The following is a 25,655-nucleotide window of genomic DNA, read 5'->3' on the forward strand; positions in this document are numbered from 1 at the left end:
AATGATCCTTTTCAACATGATACTTTCTTTTCGTTTTACTGGCCTACTGATTCTGAACTAAACTAGTATTTACGGTAATTAATTATTAATGTATTAATATTGTAATTTAAATGAACGGATTAAATTGCTTTACTTTCTGAATATTTTCGTATTTTTTATCATATTTGTTGCACTTTAAAATACCGGTATATATTCGATTTTGTTTTTTAGATTTTCAGTCTGGAAAATTGAGTTGCAGGGCTTATTCGAGGGCGGGGGATACTCGAACAAATACAATAATACAAGATTATTATATAACAGTATGAGGAAAAATTGAAAACATAAAAACTTTAACTATGACTGAAACAATCAAAAATAATTTTAAATGCAATAATATAAACTTAAAACCTACAAAAATGTCCAAATTTTGCAAAAACGATAAGACCTGATTAGTATCTCATATGCAATTAATACGCCATGAGTTTTACAATTTTTATGTTTCACATGGGTTAGACAAGAAAGGTTAAGTCTATATAGGGTACTTAATTCTTTAGTTTCCTTAGGTTTTGATAAAACAATTTCAGCAAGTAAATTAAATTCTCCAATAGAAAAAATAATTCGAAAATAAAATTGAGGTTCCATGACTTCTTAGAAATACTATGAACAGATATATAAATGTTCAAATTCATTGGAATATAATGGGTATATATTAACAAATATTATAATTATAAAGTTTTTTTGTGTATTAATATATGGAAGTAATAACAAATATTGTATAGTGTTAAGAAAATAACATAATAGCTGATTTTGAAAGATACTGTTCTAACTACAAAAGCTATCTATCAGAATTATGAATTAAATTTTTTACACTATGATTCATAAGTAAAACTTAAAAAACAGTAAATAAGATGGTGAACAAATAAGGCTTAAAAGGTTACCTAAAAATAAAGAGAGAACTGTATATGTGAGAGACAGTACAGAAAATATGGGCTTGTGTAAGTTGAATATATACCTGTTTAGCGATCGAGATGATGTCATTTGAACATTCACCAAAGATTAAAATAAGTGAGTGTTTATTCTAATGATATCTAATTATGAGAAGACAGACACTGGTGGTAACACTTATTAATTTGTCTGTAAAGTAAATTGATCTTAATCAGATACGTTTTTTAATGCCATTAAATCTCAAATTGAAGTTGCTTCCTTGTATATCTATATAGTCTCTTCTTAAGCTATGCTTATAAAACAAAATGCTATACATAATATATAACATTATCATAGATAAAAAAAAGAAATACAAACAAAATTACCAACATTCTTAGGAAAGAAGGATAATGTGTTACTTTCATAATTTACTAACAAAATCCAACAGCAAACATTATATATGCCGACAAAACAAACTTTGAAGAATAAAAAATAAAGTTACCCAGATTATAAAAAAATCCAACAGACCAGATGCACATTCATCAAGAAAAAACAAATTAAATAGACAAAACATAAAATAGACTGAATGAAATACTTTTCTACATTCTAAACTGATTTCTAATCTTTTTAAGATTGGTACCACTAACATCAGTGTTACCAGTTAGTCAACTTAAAAGGAACTCTTATTTTTATTTCTGAAGAAGGAATTATATTATTACCTTTTTTAAATTTATTTTTTTTTATTGCACTTCCAAGACCTTATATAAGAGTGGTAATCTGAAAGCAAGCAAGTTGTTTATAATTATTCATAAATATAGGTTTTTAAAAATATTTTTTTGATAATGAAATATACATATAAAATATATAAAAATTATTTTATTACTATTAAAACAATTAACAAAAATTACTAAATAACACAAAATAAAGCTATTATTTAAATTACATTTGAATACAAAAATATTTTTTTTCAAATACAAATCTGAACACTTACCAAGCAAAACTTGCCGCTGAGTTACTATTACATTGTGTGTCTATATTACAAAGAAATTAATAAAGCTACAAATAAATTTATTTAAAATAGATAAGCACTATAGATATTTATACATTAAAAATTGATAAATTTTACTAACGTTCTGCATATTATAGAATATCTTTTACTTAATCTACTTATAACATAGGCTCTTAACAAAGTCATTTATTTCATCAAAACCTATAACTTGTAACAAATAACAATTATTATTTTAAATATGTTAAAAATACTAATGATTTACATGTGATAAACACAATGCATACTTATGTTAATGCAATTAAAATGTGTCAGTCTTAATGTTTTGGAAGTATGCAGTATAATTAAAATAATCTAATACTTTTAAATGAATTTCTTGAATCCATATAAATAAAAACTGGATGGTCTTATTGTCTATTTCATAAGATATGTTTGATTTATTTTAACTAGTACTGCAAATTAAAAAAAAATATATAATTTAAATTATTTTGTATTCTTAAAAATTGTATTGAAATCTGTTTTTTAAAAATAAATAAAATCATATGGCCAACCTTAATCTAATATTTTAAACACTTTCTTTTATAATTTTCAAATGAAAATAAAACTGTTAACCCACTTTTACTATCCCACAATTTCAAGAAAATCCAAATTAAGTTTAAAGTACATAAAGTAAAAATGAAATGAAATACATAAAATAACAATATTAATGTACTTAAACATTTTATACAAAGGCTTACATGAAAATATAAACTAATAATAGAAATTAACTTATACTGAAATAATTAGTCTTTGAAGTACAGCTGACAACAGTAGTGTAACTCACATAAAAGAAGCTCATTATACATTTTTTCTTATATCTTCAATTTTTAAATATATTAAATTGGCAATGTACATTTTGCCTATAAGAATATTGAATGTGAATTGCACAATTCACATTATAGAATGCAATTCTAAACATACATATCATAAAATTAGATCACAATATTATGCATTAGAGATACTAAATGATAGGGAACTGGTATATGAGATATTGTGATGGTTGAACTACTATAAACAGAATTCAGTGGAAAGTTAATGGGTGCCCATTTACTTGTTGATAGTGTCAATATTCAATACACCATTCAATAAAATCATCTATTTATTAATAACATTTTGTTTACATAAATATCTATGTCTCTTAATCCATTTTTACAATTTTTAGAATTATCAAACTATCTAATTATCAAACTGGGCTCATATGTGAATAAACAGATTCTTCATATATTAACCCTTAGAGTGCCTAACAGATTTCTTGTAGTATTGTTTTTGAGCAAAGAAAGCCAGCTATGAGAGATCATAGTGCTGGTTTTAATGAATTCTTGCTATGACAGATTGTAGCAGGCAACATGTATTTCATTCAATAAGAATACTTTTTACCAGTTGCAGAATTAATTAAACCATTATAAACAATATATCAAGTTTTCATTTATATATATATATATATATATATATATATAAGTTTTATATACATATATACACCAGAGTCCCAATAATTTGAAACAATTGTTTCAACTTCTTGGCAATTTGAAGAAGTAACATGCATGAAAATGGTAAATTTTAAGGATTAAATTAACACTTTCATACAAATATTTTTTCTTAAATAAAAGTAGATTGAAAATGTATTATTTAAAAAAATTACACTATCTGAAATCAAAGAAAACATCTTGTGTTTGAATATTACTGCTAAGTAAACTATTTCAAAGAACTTATCAAAATAATAAAATATGAATTTGTTTTCCATATAAGCAACACAAAATCCCAATAGGTAGGACTATTTTAAATAATAATTCAAATTCCAAGGATAATTCAAGTGATAATATAGAATATCTGGGCAATAATATAAATAAATTTAGAGATGATATACCAAACCAAATTTTGTGGAAGAAAATGATCATTTAAATGAATTAAATACTGAGAATAGCACGTATATAGTAGTAGTATATAAATATTAATATTCCATTGTTTAATGTAAAGTAAAAAGAAATGAGAGAAAGGAATGCAAATGTTTAAGTATTAATATGAAAGAAAGAAAGGATAAAATGAAAAGGGATTTAAAAAACTGAAGATTTATACAAGGAAACTAAACAAATAATAAGATAAGAATATAAGTGAACTAAGGATTAAAGGTAGATCAGAATATTCTTAGAATAAACAATTTAGCAAATAGAATGGATAAGAAAGTTAATTAATTAGAAAATCAAATAAAAAGTACAATCAATCAAAAGTACAATCAAGTAAAAGTACATAAGAAAAATAAAATAATTTTAAGGAACAGAGAAAGGAAATAGTGCAGGATGAAATTAGGGTTACAAAACTGTAACCCTAATAATAATAATAATAATTTTTTTTATTTGTACTGGTTGCTAAACAGCAACCAGTACAAATAAAAAAAACTAAATCAGAAATAAAATTAATAATAATCTCATATTAATAAACAATGATGAAGACAATCTAATAATAAAAGCAGAAAAAATTGAGTATAATATAGTTATAAAAACTTAGTGTTTAATACTTGTGTTTTAAAACATAATCAATAATGTCTTACACAATATTAATAAAGATGTTAGAAAGGAAAATTGTAACCACACATCAGATAATTTGATAATTCTTTGCACGTGAGACATATTTCATGAACATTTAAATGGAATAAATTTACTTATTTGATGAAAAAGCTTTTTCATAACTAAATACTGCAGGGCACATGAGCTATACTTGAGTTAAATAAAAAACTGTTTTGTAAATAAAACTACAAATTGAAATATTACAAATTTTAAATAATTTTTCTTTTTTAAATCACTAGGAATTTGATAATACAAACATACCTCATTTATGGAATTGATTATTTACATAGAATAAAACATTAATAAACTTATAATCAACATAATTTTACATGGAATTTAGTATACTCGAATAAAACATGTATTAAAATGAAAAATATTACTTTGTGTTAAGTTAATGGTGGTGTACATTTTGCTCTCACAACTCAAACATACATCTCTTGTTAATTTAAAACAAAATTCAATAAAAAAAAGGATTAAAGAATTTTTCAAGGTATATTTTTTATACTGCTTAAAAATACAATTCTTTTTTAATGTTTATGAAAATTTCATGCAATTAATACTGAAAACAGCACTTTCTGAAGTTTAAAAAAATGCCTGGCTAAATGACACTAACAGCCATGATGACATTTCTCACACTCACTGGGTATAGGAAATGGGCACTGAAAGGGTTGGAATTTTAATTACATTTCATATAATAAACATCTACAACAGTTTCATGGCATAATCTTAAATCTAAATCATGAGTTCCTAATGAAAACTTGCTTTCACGAGCTTTAAAATAATCCAGTCCTCTACCTATTTTGATCACCCAGCCATTGCTTAACCTATGGAAAAACATTTAAAAAGATCCAATTAAGATATAATAAAAAAAATCACAATGATTAAAGAGATTTAAAAACATCAGTCACAATAAACAATAACAATGCAAATTAAAATATTTAAATAAAAATAAATAATATATTACTATATACAACTTTTTAAATAAATGTCTGTACTTTTAAAATAGTACAGTAAAAAAAAAAGTATATGTATTCTGATTAGTCAGAAATATACTTTGATTATTGTATCATCTAAGATCTGATCATTGTTGCATTAGATAAGGGCAAAATGACTAGTATGAATTTTATGAAATATATTAGCGGTTCTCAAAGATCTATTTTACATATTGCTCTGTTTGTAATTACTACAGTTTGAAGTTTACCATAACCTCATAAAATAATAAGTATGTTATAAAATAATTAGCGATTTGTCAACATGAAATTTGGTTTAGAATTTATTACATGATTAATAGAAATAAAGAAATGTAAAAGGAAGCACGCAGCAATCAATTTATGATTAAACAATATTATGATTCATCAAAATATATATTACACATGATGAACCTTTAAATTCTAAGTTAAAAATATCTCACACCATTATGTTTTATGTGAAAAAGAACATAATGGTCATAAGCAAATAGTTTAGATATGAAACTTTCATCATCCTGTGTACATCACATGGCACTGAAAAAAACTGGCTGGCAATTAAGTACTTTGATGAGGGTGAGAGGCTCTGGGAAAGTGTTACTGAGTGGCTGATAAACCATGCAAGAATTTTCTGACAAAGTAATTTTTTTAATGTAGGAATTATCCAGAGATGATCACCTATATCATCTCTGGATCATCATATCTGTAATATATTATATTTATTTTTTTAATTGAAACAAGGGTCTCAGTTTATTTGGCGACTATGTAATGTTAGCTCACAACGAGAATAGAGCTCTAAAGAATACAGAAGCGGTGAACTACTATCACAACTGGAAATATTATCCAATAATAATAATAATAATTCAAATGCCCTGAGGTAGATAATCCCCATGTCCGGAACACAACATCTACGTTCCATGTCCAGGGCGGCAACAGCTGTACTTATGTACAATACATATAGCTGGCTAATGGGGCTCCGAGTAAATTCCTCAGATATGCTTATCTTTTGACCTTCTCCATCTTCAGGTCACCATATGGATAGGAATTTTCGGCCACCTGCAGGATATGAACTACTAATGACTTGGAACTGGACTCACACCATATCTAGAGCTGGCAATGTGGTGACCGGGGTCAATGTTATTGCAGGTGTAACAGAGACCCTTCCGTTGTCCACATGCCCCCTGCGATGGCAAGCATGTAGCAATGGTGCCCATGTATGTCGGTGCATGGGAGCTCTGAAAGCTTCGGTGAGTAGGAGCCTGGAGTAAGTGCAGAGATTGCGCACATCCGCTCTCTGCCAGGACATATGCCAGTTCCACCGGAGTACCGGATCGGACCTCCAAGGTTAGTAGCCCTGGAGTGGGGGTGTACCCCGGCGGCTAGCCTTGCTACAGAAGAGATAAACAAAATAAACATAGTTGAACAACAACCTAACGTGGCAGAGGGTTCATGAAAACACCCTCGTTTGGAACCAGTCGTTTCGCCTCAGGCGAAACGGAGGAAGAGTGCAGAATCAAGAAAGATTGAGATTGAGGCTAGAAAAAGCTTACAAAAAGCTTTTTTTAAAGAGTAGTAATGTACCGAAACCCAATATTTGGTCATTACAAAGGAGGATGGAAATTTCTCGAGGGTGAGTACTTTTCTCATCTCTTGGGAGATAACCAAATGCGCTGGAGGCCCTGTTAAAGAAATAAGGAAGACCTTCACGGGATTTCATGTTGAGACTGTAAATGATGCCCAGTCTCAAAAGATCTTAGGGCTAAAAAAGATTGGAGAACTTGCTGTACGTGTCGATCCCCACGGTACGCTCAACACCTTAAGGGGTGTGGTCGTCTGTCGGGATCTTCTAAATTGTTCAGAGCAAGAGATTGTTGAGGAGTTGTCATCACAAGGAGTAATAGAGTGTCGCCGATTGAACATGAGGAGGAATGGCGAAGTCCTACCTTCAGCCTCTCATGTTCTCACATTTAACCGGCCTACCTTGCCGGAGAAGATAAGAGCGGGGATACATCGATTGGATGTGCGGGCATTTATCCCGCAGCCAATGCGATGCTTCAAGTGCCAATGCTTTGGCCACACCGCTATCAAATGTGAGAGAACGCAAATATGCGTGTGCGGCAAAGAGGTGCATGAGGGAGAGCCGTGTAAAGAGCTCCCTACATGCATCAATTGCAAGGGACAGCACTCATGTAGATCCAGGAATTGTCCTGTCTACAAAGACGAAGTGGCTGTGCAGGAAGTAAAAATCCTGCAAAAGGTAAGCAAATAAGATTGTAAACGCCCGCAGACCTAGAGCAACAACAACCTATGCTCAGGCTGCGGCTGCTGTTCCTGCTCCTGCTCCGGTTGCTGTTGATGAAAGCCAGCTCATCAGCAAACTTGCTCCTACTTTGGCTAACATGATTGAAAGAATTATCGAAAATAAAATGAAGCCTTTCAATGGTAAAGAACATGTAAAGCCAAAGATATAGTACAGCCTCCTGAAAATAAAACTTTGAAAGTTGCACTTGATCAGAAGAAAACGGACGCTAAAGTAGAATCCCAAGTCCGTCTTAGTGAGATACTTATTGATAAGCAGAAAATAACAACTACAGAATCTGTTATGGAGGCTCCCAAGCCTCCTGCAACTGAGGTGGCCTCTAAACCCTAGAGGCCACAAAAAATCACACAGGGGGGGCGAGTATCCCCCCCCCTTCCACAGGCGGTGACCAGTGCTATCCTCGTGTTGGGAGGCGGCCAGGTTGCCGCCTCTCAATCGGCGCCGATCCATGCCCGTCGTCCTCGGCGGCTTCTGTTGTCTCCGATTCGGAGACTGGAAGCTATATGGGCAACGACGTTCTCCGCGAACACAATGCTGTTCGCAATATGGAGAAAAAAAGAAAAAAAAGGATGGCCGAAGGGAAAACCTAGGGTATAATATAATTTAAAATCAGCGAGTCGATAATACAATGGTACATGATGTAGACCCGATTTGTATATGTCTGCAAGAAACGCATTTCAGCCGAAATGAAAATTTTAAATTAAAAGTATATGATACATTTCGGCGAGATCAACTGCCAAATATTACAGTTAGAGGTGGAGTAGCCATACTAACATCGACCAGAGCTACCTCCGAAGCTGTTGATCTAAATACAAACCTGCAAGTGGTCGCCATTAGAATAAAGCGTCTGCTTCAGGTCATTTTGCAGCATATACTTGCCGAATTTTAATTGGAATAAGAATGACATAGCAAGATTAATTTCTGAGCTTCCCCCACCTGTTTTACTGGTGGGTGACTTTAATGCTCATAATCCTATCTGTGGATCGGATCGAGTAGATCCCTGTGGAAGAGAATTGGAAAGGTTCCTGATGAATTCTGAACTTATGCTTTTAAACGATGGGTCAGGAACCTTTTTCAATGCCAGAGATGGATCGACGTCCTGTATAGATCTTGCACTGATAAGTGGATCGATAGCACCGAGGTACAGCTTCCATGTTTTAGACGATTTGCATAGAAGCGATCATTTCCCGGTGCAAATTGTAACTGATGTTACAAGGAAAATATATCCCATCTCTAAAAGATGGTTGTTTGAAAAGGCAGATTGGACGAGCTTCACAGCTAGAACGATACTCCCTGAAACAACTAGAGTTATTGGGGACGATGTCGACGCTATAACAAATGTGATACTTGAGTCGGCATCGAAATTCATTCCCAAAACATCTGGGAAACATACGAAACAACCCGTTCTATGGTGGAACGAAGAAATAAGTGAAGCTATTAAAAGAAAGAAAAGAGCGTATAACGCCTTCAAGAAACGTCCTACCCTACAAAATATTATTGCCTTTAAAAAATACAGGGCGTATGCAAAACGTCTCATGATTGACTCGGAGAAACGATCCTGGCAGCAATACGTGTCATCCATCGACAGAACCACTACTACACATGTAGAACCACTACTACATCAGATGTTTGGAGGAAAGTGAAGGCGATTTGTGGGCGTAGAAATTTTGCGCCCATATCTAGCCTTCAAGATGAAGATGGAATTAAGGACACTCCAAACGAAATCGCAGAGCTATTGTCCAATCACTTCGAGAAGGCCAGCAAAACAGCCAACTACGAGGAAGGTTTTCGAACCAAAAAAGAAGAACTCGAAGGTCTATTAAATTTTAGAACTGAGTATAATTACTCATATAATGTACCATTTAAAATGGAAGAATTCGTGAAAGCGTTGGAAAAAGCAGGCAACACAGCTGCTGGTCCGGATAAAATCCATTATAATATGATCAGGCAGCTGAATACCACTGCAAAACGCAGATTATTCGAACTTTATAATAAAATATGGCGGGATGGAACGTACCCACAGCAAAGGAAAAAAGCTCATGTTGTTCCAGTACCAAAGAAAAATAAAAATTTAACAGACCCCAATAGCTACCGTCCTATTTCTTTGACGTGTGCTATGGGGAAAATATTGGAAAAAATGATTAATAATCGACTCGTCTGGGTTTTGGAAAAAGAAAACCTGATATCACCGTATCAAGCAGGTTTTCCACAATACCATTCTACTATTTTTACATTTAATTTTAATTTCTTTTTTCATTTTAATTTTAATTTCTTCATTTAAAAAATGTATTTGTATTTACAACACATAACACATGACACATATTTTACATGTTAATTATTTAAAAATTTAAAGCATTACTAAATAAAATTTAATGAGATTGATAGTTGAAATAAAATAATTTAAATACAAATAATGACTTTTGAAATCAGTAACTTTAAAAAATTTAATTACTTGCTTAGCTTTGCAGAATCAGTAGGCCTAAATATTCACTGTTCACAAAACAAATTTCTGATAAAAGAACATCCTATAATTAATTAAAATTATTAGTTAGTTTACATAGTTTAGCTTATTAACACGTTTGCAGTATTTTGCATAATAAAATTATAAATAAACAGAATTTTAGTGTTATAATGGAACATGAAAAACACTAGTCAATCAAGGGTGATGCTAGATCTGAATCTGATTCTTCACATGGTCCCACCTGCACTGTAATCACTCATATTAGAATCTTCTTCACAGTTTTCACCAATATTGATTATAATAGAATCTATTGTATTTTCTAAAACGCCATATTTTTCTCAGTATTCTTCCTCTACTTTTATTGTGTGTTTTATGTAATCTTCCCAGTCATGCATTGTCATTCTCATCATTGTATTATTAGTTATCTCTTGTAATTTAGTTAGATTTAAAACAGCAGTGAAGTTATAATCTCCTACCAGTTGTTTAGCCCACCTTAGCCCATGCCAATTCAATGGTGTTCAGATCACACATATAATAAGGAGGGAGCCACAGAACTTTGTCTCTATGCTCCTGCAGTAATTTGGCAATTTTGAACTGTTTTTTGAGTTGTGTTTTCTAATTCATGTAAACAAAATCAACTTTTCTCATTTTCGAATTACATGCAACATTTTTTTTCTAACCACAAGATCATATTTTGCTCAACGAACTCTTGGTGGGTGCCTTATCTACTTGTATATTGTGGTGTGGCGGATTGTCCAATATCACAACTGAATTTGGAGGTAAGTTCATTATTAGCTTTTCATGACTCCACTTTTCATGCTTTGCCAGCATTTTCGGAACATTAAGTGACTGATTATGCAACTTTCATCTATATAAAATGTTGTTTGGCCTTCATTCTGAATTTTTTTAATTTGTTGAAGGCATTCAGTCCTCCAATTTACAATATCTTTCCTTCAAATAATAACATTTTTCTTCTTATTACATGTTTTCCACTTAAATCCCATTTCATGCAGTACCTTTCTTAAACTTTCTTTCCCCCATAGAAGATGTGTTTTTTATCTGACAATTAACAGTTTTTTACAATATGGAACGCTTCATTCTCGCAGGTAATAGACCAAAATAGTATTTCTAATTAGGCATTTATCAAGATCATCCAAGGTCACATTGCGAGAATCAGGACGTTTTCTTGGCACAGAAAGCTGCTCACTCTTATTAGATTCAGCTTGTATTTTATAAATACAAGCTGTGTTTGTTTTGAAACACCTGAATAATTAGCTACTTCTTTGGAAGCTTTTTTTAGCGGTAAAGAAAGTTTGTTGTTTTTAGCTTCTTCACAGTACACTTTAATTAACTGAGAAATAATATTTCTTTTAAGGCTATGTATAGCAGCACCTTTTTTTATGAAGACATTTTTTCAAATAGGCTATAATAAAAAAAACAAAGAAAACGAATAAAAGTCTTACAAAATGAAACAGAAATTTGACAGTAGCAGTCTATACCTGAACAATGGATCACAACAAACTACAAAAATTTGTTTTTTTATTAAAACTGTATATGAATTGTAAATGTAAACTGTACTGTACTGCACTAAATATAAACTGTACACAATCACAAATGAACTGAACAGTTTATTTCTGTACCATAGGCCTATATTTGTTATTAGTATTAATAGGCCTACTCATTTTCATTTCTTTTTATTGTTATTTATTAAACTTCCAAACAATTGTATTTAGATATGGTTAATATAAACCAATATGACATTAATCACTAGCCAGTTTTTGTTACTACAGTTTTAATTTATTATTTTGCTGTTTACACATACATACTTTACATATGTCTGGATCAGATAATTCAACATTTCTTATAGTTACAATTCAGGCATATATATTATTAGATGTTATCAGAATGTGTGTTGTTCAAAAGTAATGAAATATTAAAGTAATAAAGCAGTAAACGAAAGTTGTTGATCACAAACAATGTTTTTATTGTGGATATTACATACGGTGCGCGAGAGAGACTGATAGACAAATGAGACTGCTATATGCCTCATACTGCAACTCTATTCTCATGCTGGCTAAAATTAGAGAAGTAGTTTAAGGATGTATTTTCAAACTGCATGTAATACATTTTTTCCAAGAGCTGTTTTTTTAATACCAAAACATATGTTACTTTCTGGCCTCATATAATGGTATTTCTTTGAGTTTTAAGTATTATTATTATTATAACATTATAAGACAACCCACAAAAGTAATTCATATCTAATTAGAATTAAAATAAATCACAACAAACAAATACATTTAGTTTGCCAATGTAAAAGAGATAGGAGATAAGATAAAAGCATAATATATACATGATTATACTAGGTATAAACTATTTTTATGAGACTCTATTTTCATTGGAACTTTAAGAATTGAAGGAAAATGAACCACACAATAAATGTTAATGACAAAAATTATACATGTTCAAAATTTACTAACAGCCAAATTACTTATAAATGGACTGGATTATAACTAAAAGCTGGAAACATAAAGATACAGTACCTGATTTGTCTATCGTGCAGTGTTGATGAATACTGGACCAACAGTTGAATGTTAAATTTTGTAACTAAATCAAGAGCTATTTTCTCTAACCATTCCTTTTGATCATTATTTCCATCTTCTGTGGTTAATAAGCTTATGCATTTTAAATTTTTACAATTTTTCACAAACAATTCACACGCACATAGAAAATTTTGAACCTAAAAAAAAAGTTGAAGAAGTATAAATATAATATATATAATAATAAAACATACATAATACAATATATAATATAATAAAAGAACATAAAAAAAATCAATTAAACTGTCTAAGAATGTTTTTGCATAAATGAGAATTTTGTATAACAGAGCTAGGAAAGAGACACAATTGAAATTGTATAAGATTATGGCCATCCCAGTTCTTCTTTATTGAAACGAGTCCTGAATTACCACAAAAAGACAGAAAGTAAGATACAGGCAGTGGAGAAAGGAGGCTAAATGAAGAAACATGAACTGAATTGGATATTTATAACTTGAATGAAAGAGTGACAGATTGCCACAATCGATGGAAGCAACACCAGGTGAGAATGTAGACAAAAAACCTGGTGAGAATATGATTTTTGTTTTCTTTTACATGGTCTTAGAAGACCATGTGAAAGATGGTAGTAGCTCATTGTGAGTTCAGAACAGGCAAAGGCCTAATCCTTGTGTGTAAAAAAGAAGAAGATGGAATTTAAGCTGTTCCTATACATTAATATCATTCTGTATGTAAACGAGCTTATAACTGACAACAAATCTGTACTATTATTCACAACTCTTCAAAAATCCTACACTGATTTCTTAGGTTGTTATGCTGTGTTCATTAAATAATTTAATCTAAGTGACATGAGTCAGTAATACTTTTAAATGGTTGGGTTGACTTATCTATAACGGTTTACAAACAACAGATTTCTTGTAATTCTCCAAATTTTTACAGTTCCTGGAAACTTTGGCTAAATAAAATTAATCAATTTTACTTTATTTTCATCATTATTTATAATATTTGCCGATGTATGGTGCTCATATAGATGTAAAATAAACAATAGTAACTACAATACAAAATGATCTAACCTGATGATAAGCTCTTATGTACGGGTCTTCAATATCAATTGCAACAACTTCATTATCTAGAAATCTTCCAAATACAGAACTATAACTATGACCAGTAGAATTATTGGCTATTTCAATTTTTTCATGAAAAGTTCCTTTTGTCTTTTCAGTTTGTATGTGAGTTTTTAATGTTTCTGCTCTGTCCATATATGTTTCAATTTTTGAGCGTACATACCTCTTTTTTTCTGCATTATTAATTTCTGTAAAAATAGATTTAATTAAAATAAAAAGTTTACTTAAAAATAACTATTTCAAACATTTTTTTGAGATAATAATTCTCAAAGTAAAAACCCTAAAAGTGTGTGTTGATATATTCTATGTAGAACTGAAATCCATTAGCAAGAATCGGATTATATTTTTTTGTGAACAGACATCTTGCTTGTTCAAAATCAATTTCAATCAAATAACTAAGCAATGGTGGAAATAATTAGAATGAGAAATGTCAAAATTCCAGAAAGGAGAATTAATTCAATATAAAGCAATTATTGCTTTTCTTTTTAAGTAACTACAGGTACTAAACCCAATTACAATTGCTGATTATAATGAGAAATGAACTTTGTTGAATGTGAATAATATCAAACCTGAAAAGAATTTGAACCCAGAAACTTTCATATGATGCTATCAAACTTACGTGGAGGCCAGAACATTGGCGAGATTTTAACAACTGTTGCCAGTCTTAATTTCCTTCATTAAGAAAAAAAATTACCATTTTTTCAGCTGTTATCAGTCATATAATTTTAACTTACCTTTTCAATACTGATTTATTTCTACTTATTCACATGTAATCTATTTATGGATTTAAAGAATTATAAATTTAAATTAATCATACAGTTACAATTATATTATCTCACAAACTAGTACTTTAATAACATATTAAAAACTATTTTTTTCTAATTTATTTCCTGAGCATTAATTTATCTGGAAAAAATCTGCAGGGATTATGGTAAATTATGTACAAAATTTTTTCCTGTTACAATAAACCACCATGAAAACAATTATAATTAGAATGATAATAATTCAAGCCCTTACATTTTGCAGTGTACTGTAGCAAATTCAACTGCAGGAAGATCTCTTTCAGCATAGTTTTTAGGTAAAATCAAATAACAGAGTTTCAATGGAACAATTTAATTCTATATTGCTCTATACTGCTTAAAAACATGGTTCATCACAGCTTTCAAACTGACAATAATTTTTTCTTCTTTATCTACATAAAAAAAATCTATTTATAAAAAAACAGTGTACATATGTCTATTACTGCTTACATTTTATTTAGATTCATTTCGACAACACTGAATACTAAACAAGCTGAGTATTTACCTTCTACTATTACTTTAGCTAATGTGTCTGAACATTCTCCAGCATTTACTTCTTCTAAATGGAACAAAACAACCACCACCCTTTGCTGGTACAAAATATTTTCTCCATTAAAATTACCTCTATAACAACTGAATTAATAATAGTGTCCTAGTAAAAACAATCTTTGATTAGAGATAATGAGGTGTGAATTTATTAGTTATTCAGTTAAATAATTAATAGATAAAAGGTTAATCCATCTAACCTTAGATATTAAAACTGGACAAGTTGCAACTGTTAAAAATTTGGATATAAATAGATCCAATAAACTTTTCTTCTGGAAAAATTAAAGTTAAAATATTTGATTTTAATGTTAATTTATGATTATTACAATTTCAAAAACATTTTAAGGATTTTAACTTCAAAAGCAATATAACTAACAGAAAAATATATAGTTTAATTTTTGTAACCTTTTTTCATTGGTGTACCATGCAATAACCAATTCACTCCTAAGTGTAAAATACTCCATACATTCAAGAAAAAAACAAAATATTAATCATGATTAAATATTATATAATAATAATAATGCAATTACATATGTTTTTACTAGTGACCTACTTTATATTTTTTAATATGATTTTGTTATTATAAACACCTTTTTACAATTTTGTTATAAGATCACCTTGACCTATTTCTATTTTTTCATTTTTAACATCATAATTAAAATCAACAAACACTAAACTACTTTATCAAAATACAAACCTAAACTACTGATCAAGTGCTTACACTATTATCAGTAAGTTTTCTGTGATGCTATAAATTCTTGGTGCAAATCCAGTAGATTTGCACCAAGAATTTATAGAAAGTAGAGTTAATTATATTTGAATATTCATGTAGTGATGGGTTTTTTTGCCATTAGCGTTAAATTTAAAGAAATAATTCAGGAATTGTTGGCCTGAAAATGAAGATTTGCAATAGAACAAGTAGCCTACTGTGAGATATTGAAAAAAAGATAAAATGTTATTCTCAAGAAAGAAATTTAATGAAAAGGCTAATGGATATACAAGAATCCAAGAATCAATATTTAAACTATACTCATTGGAAATACACAAACACACACCAATCTCTGGATTGATGAATATTCAGAACTGAAATAATAAATTACCTCTTTTTGAACTTTCTGCACCCATTTTCTCTGAGAATAAATCTGTGTGTAATACCAGTTAAGTTCAATAAATAACTCACTCAATAAAATAACAGCAATAATAATAACAATAATAATAATAATAATTATTATTATCATTATTATTATTTCAAATAAATATATCACAAGGTACAGTTTGAAAAAAACTTGAAAGATAAGATAAAAGAAAACAACGCAAATTACTGCCTGCCAGAAAAGATAATGGCTGAAAACTATTATTACATTTGATAACAATACATAGATTCTAAAGTAATTGAAATTATAGACAAAATTTAATACTATTATATTAGATAATGATCCAGTAAATTATAACCTAACAAAAGAAATAGATAAATGAAATAAATGACTGATACCACTAATCTTCATATATATATATATATATATATATATATATATATATATATATATATATATATATATATATATATAATGATCACAAGGAGATTTATAATGTACAAGTCTTGAGAGGAACAGATACTCGATCGGACCATTACTTAATTAAAGTTAAAATAAAATTCACCCTGCATAAAAAGAAAAAATCCCAACCTAAAAACAAAAGAGCTTATGATCCACATAAATTAATAAACAATGCCATCTTTGAAAAAACAAAAAAAAAAAATCAAATTAACTAATAATTTAAAAGAATTGACATCCCAACTGAAAGAAATAGCTGAAGAACTAGTCCCTATAAACCCAAGAAAAAAACACCAATGGTGGAATGAAGAATGTGACAAAGCATTCAAAGACCGACACCGGGCTTGGATCAACCACCAAATCCAGAAAACTGAAGAATCTATCCATGAATTCACCAAACAAAGGAAAATAACTCAGAAAATTAAAAGAGGAACCAAACGACAAGCCCAAAAAACTTGATTCAGCAAATAGAAGAAAGTTCCAAGAAAACTAACTCTCGAGACTATTATAAAATTTTTGGTGAGGCTCTTCAAAGATATGAACCACCCACCCTTATGCTGAGAGGAAAAAAAGGAAATATGGCCCACACCAATAAAGAAAATGCTGAGATTTTGGCAGAAACCTTCAATAGACTCCTCAACTGTGATGACTCCCCAGAGCTTTTTGAGACTGACACTGAAACTCTAGTTAAAACTTCACCGGTAAATATCAACCCGCCAACAATTCAAGAAGTTCTCGCAGCCTTAAATGAAATAAAAAACTACAAAGCAAGCGGAGAAGACCAGCTTTTCGCAGAACTCTGGAAACACTCATCAGTTTATTCAGTCAAAACTTCCCTACATCTATGCCTCGTGAAAATATGGAACGAAGAAAAACTTCCAGAACACTGGACCACCACAGCCCTCACTCATCCATTACATAAAAAAGGGGATAAAACTAATCCGGAAAACTACAGGGGCATATCTCTCCTGGATTGCACATACAAAATCCTGTCGAGAATCATATACAACTGATGCAAAGACCAACTTGAACTGGAACTTGGGGAATACCAAGGGGGAATTAGGCCATGGAGAGGTTGCCCGGAGCAAATAATATCCCTAAAACTTATGATGGACTTATATAAAAGACAGAAAAAACAACTAATAATCACCTTCGTCGACTTTAAAAGGGCCTATGATTGTATACACTGACCATCCATGCTGAATATTCTGAGAAACCTGAGCCTTCACCCTAAACTCGTAAACATGATAAAATTAACTTTAACCAATACCCAGTCCAGAGTGAAATTCAGAGGTGAACTCTCTCAACCCTTCTACATAAAAACTGCATTGAGGCAAGGAGACGGCCTCTCACCACTCCTTTTTAACTGAGCCCTCGAATTTGTCATGAGAAAATGGTATGAAATAAATCCCAAAAATATAAAAATGGGTACTAAGAAAAACTCCATCACACTAAATTGCCTAAGATTTGCAGATGACCTCACTCTTTTAGCAAATAATATTCAAGAAGCCAAAACACAAATCATGAGCCTTCAAAACCTAGCACAAAAGATAGGGCTTCATATCTCTTTCGAAAAAACTGAACTAATGGCCATAGATCCTCTGGTAATAGAGCACATTACGATAAACAATCAGAAAATTAAAATAGTAAAACAATTTAAATATCTAGGGGAAATAATAACTTATAATTTAAATGAAAAAGTGGCATGGTAAAACAGGACAAATAAAATGATTAAATCCCAAAAATTAACTTGGTCAACATATAACAAAAAATGCCTTTCTGCTAAAACAAAACTTAATCATTATAAAACTGTAGTACAGCCAGAAGTCACCTACGGAAGCGAGACCCTTTTCAAAATCACTCAGAAAAACCGAATTGAAAAAATTCTGAAAATAGAGAGGAGAATTGTCAGAATGTGTATCAATAAAAAACACCAAAAAGAAGGCCAATGGTGGATTGTGCCAAATGAGGTGGTGTATCGAGAAATAGAGCCTGTTACTGATATTATGTGGAAAAAAAGAATCTCTTTCTTTGGTCATCTCAAAAGACACCGGAAACAAGACTGTCAAGAAATATCATTGAAAAGCTCTGGTTCCAAAAGCTAGAAGTAGGATGGATCAAAGAAATTAGAGAAGATATTAAAGAATGGGGATTTTCCCTGACTGACCTACAGAATAAAACTGGAAAAATTACAAAGCTAAAAGACAAAAGCATTAGATTTAAACAAAAGACAGACAAACGACAAAATACAACGAAGAGAGTGTTTACGGATGAAGAAAAGAAAGCAAGATCTGAACGGATGAAGAAATACTGTGCAGCTCGGAAGAGTAAAATAACACGCTTTTCTCAGAAAAGATCCAACTAAAATTGACTTAAGTGGTCCCATGTTGGCCGTAAAAGCATAATAATAATATATATAATGAAAAGGCTAATGGGTATTCAAGAATCAATATTTATATATTGATTAATAGATATAAATATAATTACATCTAATAATATATAAGATAATTTATACATTAATCAATATATATATATAAATAAATGAATGTTTGTTTGTCTGCTTTCCTATACAATTCATCTGATTGCGAAGAAGCTTTTGTAAGTTGTTGCACGCACACCTGCAAAGGTTTCTGAATTAGTTTGAACCAGTTAGGTAGCGCTGGAGCCCAAATATTTAAAAAAATTGTATTTATGGTCTGATTCGGCTCATATTTAGAACATATATTAGATACATGAAAAGAAATATTTTTGCAAAAACTGGACCCGCTACATGGCGCTGGGGATCGAGATATTTCAAAAAATTGTTTTTATGGTCCGATTCGGCTCATATTCAGAACATATATTAGATTCTTGAAAAATAATTTGCCGGCTCTATTGGAGGATGTACACCTTTACAAACTAGACTGCAAATGATTTTTCCGGCTAGATGGTACAACACCATATTCTTTTTTAATAGCTAACAATCACTTAATGTTAATTTCTTAAACTGGACTAGATGTGGTGTACCAATCAATTAGCCAACACAATCACCTGACCTAACGCCACTAGATTACATCAAATGGGGCCATATGAAAAGGATAGTATACAAACTAAAACTTAACTAACAAAATAAAGAAGCGTTACTCTTATACCAACAAAATAAAGAAGATATACTCATTAAAATATGAAATGCTATTGAATTTATATGAAACAATCCTGAAATAATACGGAAAGCCACCAGAAATATTTTATGTCGGGCACAGTAATGTGCTGCAATATATCGTCTGAAACCCAAGGTTTTCTACCAGTTCTCTTTATTCCGCCTAAGTTTGCTTCTGCTGATTTAAGAATTTCCTTTTTAACATTCTCCCATTCTTCTTCTACATTTTCTACCTTATCTTTTTTACTCAGACCTCTTGCGATGTCCTCCTCAAAAATCTTCTTTATCTCCTCTTCCTCAAGCTTCTCTAAATTCCACCGATTCATCTGACACCTTTTCTTCAGGTTTTTAAACCCCAATCTACATTTCATTATCACCAAATTATGGTCGCTATCAATGTCCAGGGTAAGTTTTACAGTCAACGAGTTGATTTCTAAATCTCTGCTTAACCATGATATAATTTATTTGATACTTTGCAGTATCGCCTGGCTTTTTCCAAGTGTATATTCTTCTATTATGATTTCTAAATTGGGTGTTGGCAATTACTAAATTATACTTCGTGCAAAACTCTATAAGTCGGTCCCCTCTTTCATTCCTTTTGCCCAGCCCGTATTCACCCACTATATTTCCTTCCTTGCCTTTTCCAATGCTTGCATTCCAATCTCCAACTATTATTAAATTTTCATCTCCTTTTACGTGTTTAATTGCTTCATCAATCTCTTCGTATACACACTCTACCTCATCATCATCATGGGCGCTTGTAGGCATATAGACGTTAACAATCGTTGTCGGTTTAGGTTTTGATTTTATCCTTATTACAATGGTTCTATCGCTATGCGTTTTGAAATACTCTACTCTCTTCCCTATCTTCTTGTTCATTATGAAACCTACTCCTGCCTGCCCATTATTTGAAGCTGAGTTAATTATTCTAAAATCACCTGACCAAAAGTCGCCTTCCTCTTCCCACCAAACCTCACTAATTCCTACTACATCCACATTTATCCTATCCATTTCCCTTTTTAAATTTTCTAGCCTACCAACCTTTTTTAAACTTCTAAAATTTCACGCTCCGACTCGTAGAATGTTATTTTTTAATTTTCTGGTGACCCCTTCCTTAGTAGTCCCCACCCGGAGATCCGAACGGGGGACTAGTTTACCTCCAGAATATTTTACCAAGGAAGGCGCCTCCATCATTGCTATATAAAAATTCAGAGAGCCACATTTTCTTGGAAAAAAAACAGCTGTAGTTTTCCATTGCTTTCAGCTGCGCAGTATTCAGAGGACTGAGTGATGTTGATATGGCCGTTTAAATCATTCTGACTCACGCCCCTAACAACTACTGAAAGAGCTGCTGCCCTCTTTCAGGAATCATTCCTTAGTCTGGCTCTCAACAGATACCTCTCCGATATGGTTGCACCTTCGGTCCAGCTACTCTGTATCCCTGAGCACTCAAGCCCCCTCACCAACGGCAAGGTCTCATGATTCATAGAGGAGGCATTTCTTTCATGCATTCATATTAAAATACTTAAATTATGATGCTTTTAACCCGCATACTAATATGAATATTAACTTAAATGTAATTTATTTAAGTTTATTTTCCTCTTGAATGGATAGAATTAATTAAAATAACACAAGATATATTTTACTTAAAAATATTATCTTTATTAATCTCTAAGGTTAACCAATCAACTATACAAACTTATAAATTAAATACACTACGTTTCCTTAGCCTCCTCAGGTGACAATACACATTCATACAAAATTCTCTTACATACTTAGAAATTAACTGGTACTAGATAACAGTATTTTATCCCCACCCTTGTTGTATCATATTCTTAGTATGTAAGAGAATTTGTATGCTGTGTATATGAATGTGTATTGTTAGACCTAAGGAAGCTAACACAATTCTAAGTGAAACATAGTGTATTTAATTTACAAGTTTGTACAGTTGATTGGTTAACCCAAGAGATTAATAAAGATAATATTTTTAAGTAAAATATGTCTTATTATAATTAATTCTATCCATTAAAGAGGAAAAAAAAGGAAAAAGCTAAGGAAACCCTGCTTGGCACTATAAACTTGACATAGCAGAGTCATGTTCTGCAGCAATGGCAAAAGGCAGAAATTATCTCCATGCAAAAAAAAATGGTAAAGACGCCAGTCTAGCTGAAAGCTACAGGCCTGTATCCCTAACAACCTCTTGTAAAGTGGCAGAGAAGATGGTTGTCAACTGTCTAAACCAGTTTATCGAAACACATGGAATTGTAGACAATGCTCAAGCTGGCTTCCGCAAAGCCCTATGGATCTTTGTTTGCTTCACACAAGTCAAAGATGGATACCACAGAAAGATGTCTACACTAACGGTTTTAGTCAACCTAAGAGCAGCAGTCGCCAGATGATATCATCTGGCGACACATGCTCATTCACAACCTGGCCAAGTGCAATATCTCTGGACGCTTATTCAAACGGATTAAGTCTTTTCTTTGCCAAAGATTAATCTGAATGTGCCACAAGCACAGTACTTTCAAATTCCACATTCAAAAGGAAGGCCTGGCACAGGGTACTGTTCTGAGTTGTACACTATTCTACATTATGATCAATGACATCTTAGGTGCAACCAGAGAAATAGGAGTTGAAGCTCTCCTGTATACAGATGATCTCCTCATCTTGGGTACTAGTAGTAATGTAGGCATTGGAAGAATGCCTCAATAAGGCATTGCTGAATTTTGCAATCTGAGTAACATGCAACGCTATGACTGTTAATACCACAAAAACTACATTCTAACTGTTCATGCTTTTCACAAACGCACCAGCAATAAGTCTGTCCTAGAAGGGTCAAGCACTGAAAGAAAATAATATTTCTAAATACTTGGCAGTTACATTAGACCAATGACTCACCTGGAAACCACATGTCGAACAATGCGTTGGAAGAGCAGTGAAAATGACTTATCTACTGAAAAGACTCACTGTTGCCAAATGGGGAGCTAACCAGGAAGTGTTAATGACAACATATAAAAGATACATTAAACCAGTCCTGGAATACAGAAGTTGGGTGACAGTCACTGTCGGTTCCATAACTGCAATATGATGAACCTTGTCCAGAGCATTGCTCTGAGACTAATAAACTGGTGCTGCTAAATCCACCCTGGTGGCAGCTACTGAGGCTCAGACTCAAATGGAATTTCTTCCTATCGACCGTGAAAGAAGTGCACTACACTTCTGGGAACATTCAAGAAGAGTACATAAGCAACAGTGGAATATTACCAGCAAGCAACAAGTACGCTCAAAACTCAAATTACACCACTCCCTGCATATAAGAACCTATATGAGAAGTACGGCCAGACACCTGTAGATGTATGACCAGTTAAAACCTATCAAGATCCTTTCGACCACCTGCCGCAGGCCAAATATAACTTAAAATATCATCAACTGCCAAAACATGCTTCTTATGAGGTGGAATTAAAACAGGCTGCATTCAAAACCATTCATGAAGATTATCCAAGACAGGAATGGTCACACATTTATACAGATGCATCATCAATACCACGAACAGGAGCCGTGTACTATTGCCACCACTTCCAGGGGTATCTTGCAGTCAGCACTTCACAGAGCAATTATGATGGAGAGATTGCCATGATTCAAGCAGCCGCCACCCAACTTGAAATCCTTTCCAGACGGAAAGGATTCTTCTTTGTCGATTCGCAAACAGCCATCTCAAACTTGTCATGTACACTATAACTGACTGTTCAATTCCTGGTTTGAGCCAGCAAGTGCTGCTCACTAGTTTTCTAATAGTGCTGGTCTGTGAGCCAGTTCATACATATCATTCAAGTTAAGAATCCCGTCTGGCGCGGTCATTAATTTCTTTGTTTAATGCGACTTATGTGGTTTAGTTATCTAGTATGTTATTTACTATCTTTTACAAATTAAATTCAACTATCCTAGAAGAATATTGTTTCATTCGTTCATCCAACAATCAATACAGACCATCCTAGCTCTAAAAACTTAACATTGCGTTTGTGGTCCACCGGCCAGGATTTTGTGGTATTTATGAACTGTGTTAAATATCATTATTAATCTTAAATAGGAACTGTGAATGTTAATCTTTATCAGACAGTGTACATTCAGGCGTACGAGGGCATTAGTATAAAATGCGTAAAATTCAAAATGTTTTGAATAACTTGTAACATTCAGGGCACGCATAAGACTATAACAATAGTTGTTATATGCAAATTACTGAACAGTGAATCTTCAATAATAATATTTTTTTCGTGAACTTCAATGTCTTACAACTATACTAGGTTACATATGCGCACTCAAAGTCGCAAGCAAGGTGAATATCAGCAGATGAGATCACATAGAGTATACATTAGAACAACAACTTTATCAAGCCTACCCAGAACATAATCAACACGCATTCCTATCAACTTAACTTCTAATAATTGAAAACGGTTTAATAATATTATTTTATAATAATTTAATAATTATCAATTTAAATATTAATTTATTTTATTTATTTAATTTCTTATCAGTTTATTTAATATTATCTCTATCAATACCGTAATTTAAGTCAAAATGGAATTCAAAGATCTAATGAAGAAACAAGGTATTATGAAAAACTGTAAAGCAAAATTAAGAACGTTCATTGATAATTCTGAATCAGACAATTATGATCTGTTCACTATCAAATTTAATATTCTGTTAGAATACAAAAAATCTTTTTTGAAGTTCAGTCTGAAATAGAATTGCAATTGACTTAGAGGATAGGGACATATATGATAATATTTTTGATAAACTTAAATTAAAACATAAAAAACTAGAAAATTGATCAAAATTATTCACATATTAATGCATTAAAGAATCTAAATATTAATCATTTTAAATTTATTATAATGCAATTAATTACTCAAAATTTAAATTTAAATACTGGGAAGAAACATTAGAAGATAATGAATTCCTGAAGTTAGAACAACTTATTTCTTTCTTAGAATCTAAGGGTAAGTTACTTGAATCCACCAACATATACAAGGTAATGAAAAAGCACAGCCATCTAATATACGCTTTAGCAGCAAAAGATACGATTCTTCCAAACCTAGTTCTAATAAAAGACCATTTTTTGTAAATAATTCTAATAATTTTATGTGTGCATTATGTAAAACTAGCAACCATCAATTGTATCAGTGTGATAAATTTTTAAAATATGATATTAATAAAAGGAAAAAAATTTGTATTTCAGGAAAAATTATACTTAATTGTTTAAGTAAACAGCATTTCGTAAAAGATTGCCCAAGCAATCATAAATGTAAAAAATGCCCAAGAAAGCACCATACCCTGATTCATTTAGATAAAATGCTGCAAGGGGCAGCAAATAAATCTTCCAAGCCGAATCAAGCTCCCCCCCGAGTAATAGTTCATATTGTACCTTAAAATCAGAATCTGACAAATCTGTTTTACTTGCAACAGCTGTAGTTAATACCAAAGATAAATAAGGTAATTTCATTGAAGCCAGGGTTTTACTTGATTCTGCTTCGATGATTTCATTTTGTACTGAAGGGTTTGCTGCTAAACTTGGGCTTAAAACCGAACCTGTCTTAATGCCGATATCAGGTATTAGTAATATTGTTACTCAGTCTAAGATTTAAATATTAATTCTAGGTATGAAAATTTTAACTTGAAATGTCATATA

General features: G+C 31.5%; 1 protein-coding gene across 3 annotated transcripts in view; it reads right to left on the minus strand.

Annotated features, from left to right (window-relative positions):
• Window positions 1-1,759: 1,759 nt before the first annotated feature.
• Window positions 1,760-25,655, minus strand: part of LOC142321898 (MIT domain-containing protein 1-like) — a 30,324-nt gene continuing 6,428 nt past the window's right edge. For 2 of the 3 annotated variants that reach the window (XM_075360401.1, XM_075360403.1), the window contains exons 3-5: window positions 13,881-14,119; window positions 12,796-12,992; window positions 1,760-5,333 (exon numbers count right to left, since the gene is read on the minus strand). In XM_075360401.1, coding sequence (XP_075216516.1) covers window positions 5,186-5,333; window positions 12,796-12,992; window positions 13,881-14,119 — 584 coding nt within the window. In that variant the 3' untranslated portion in view covers window positions 1,760-5,185. Of the gene's footprint in view, window positions 5,334-12,795; window positions 12,993-13,880; window positions 14,120-16,377; window positions 16,514-25,655 lie in introns of those variants that run through there. The other variant, XM_075360404.1, reaches the window with a different exon arrangement.

The sequence above is a fragment of the Lycorma delicatula genome, chromosome 3 (genome assembly GCF_047948215.1).
Source record: "Lycorma delicatula isolate Av1 chromosome 3, ASM4794821v1, whole genome shotgun sequence".
Taxonomy (NCBI): domain Eukaryota; kingdom Metazoa; phylum Arthropoda; class Insecta; order Hemiptera; family Fulgoridae; genus Lycorma; species Lycorma delicatula.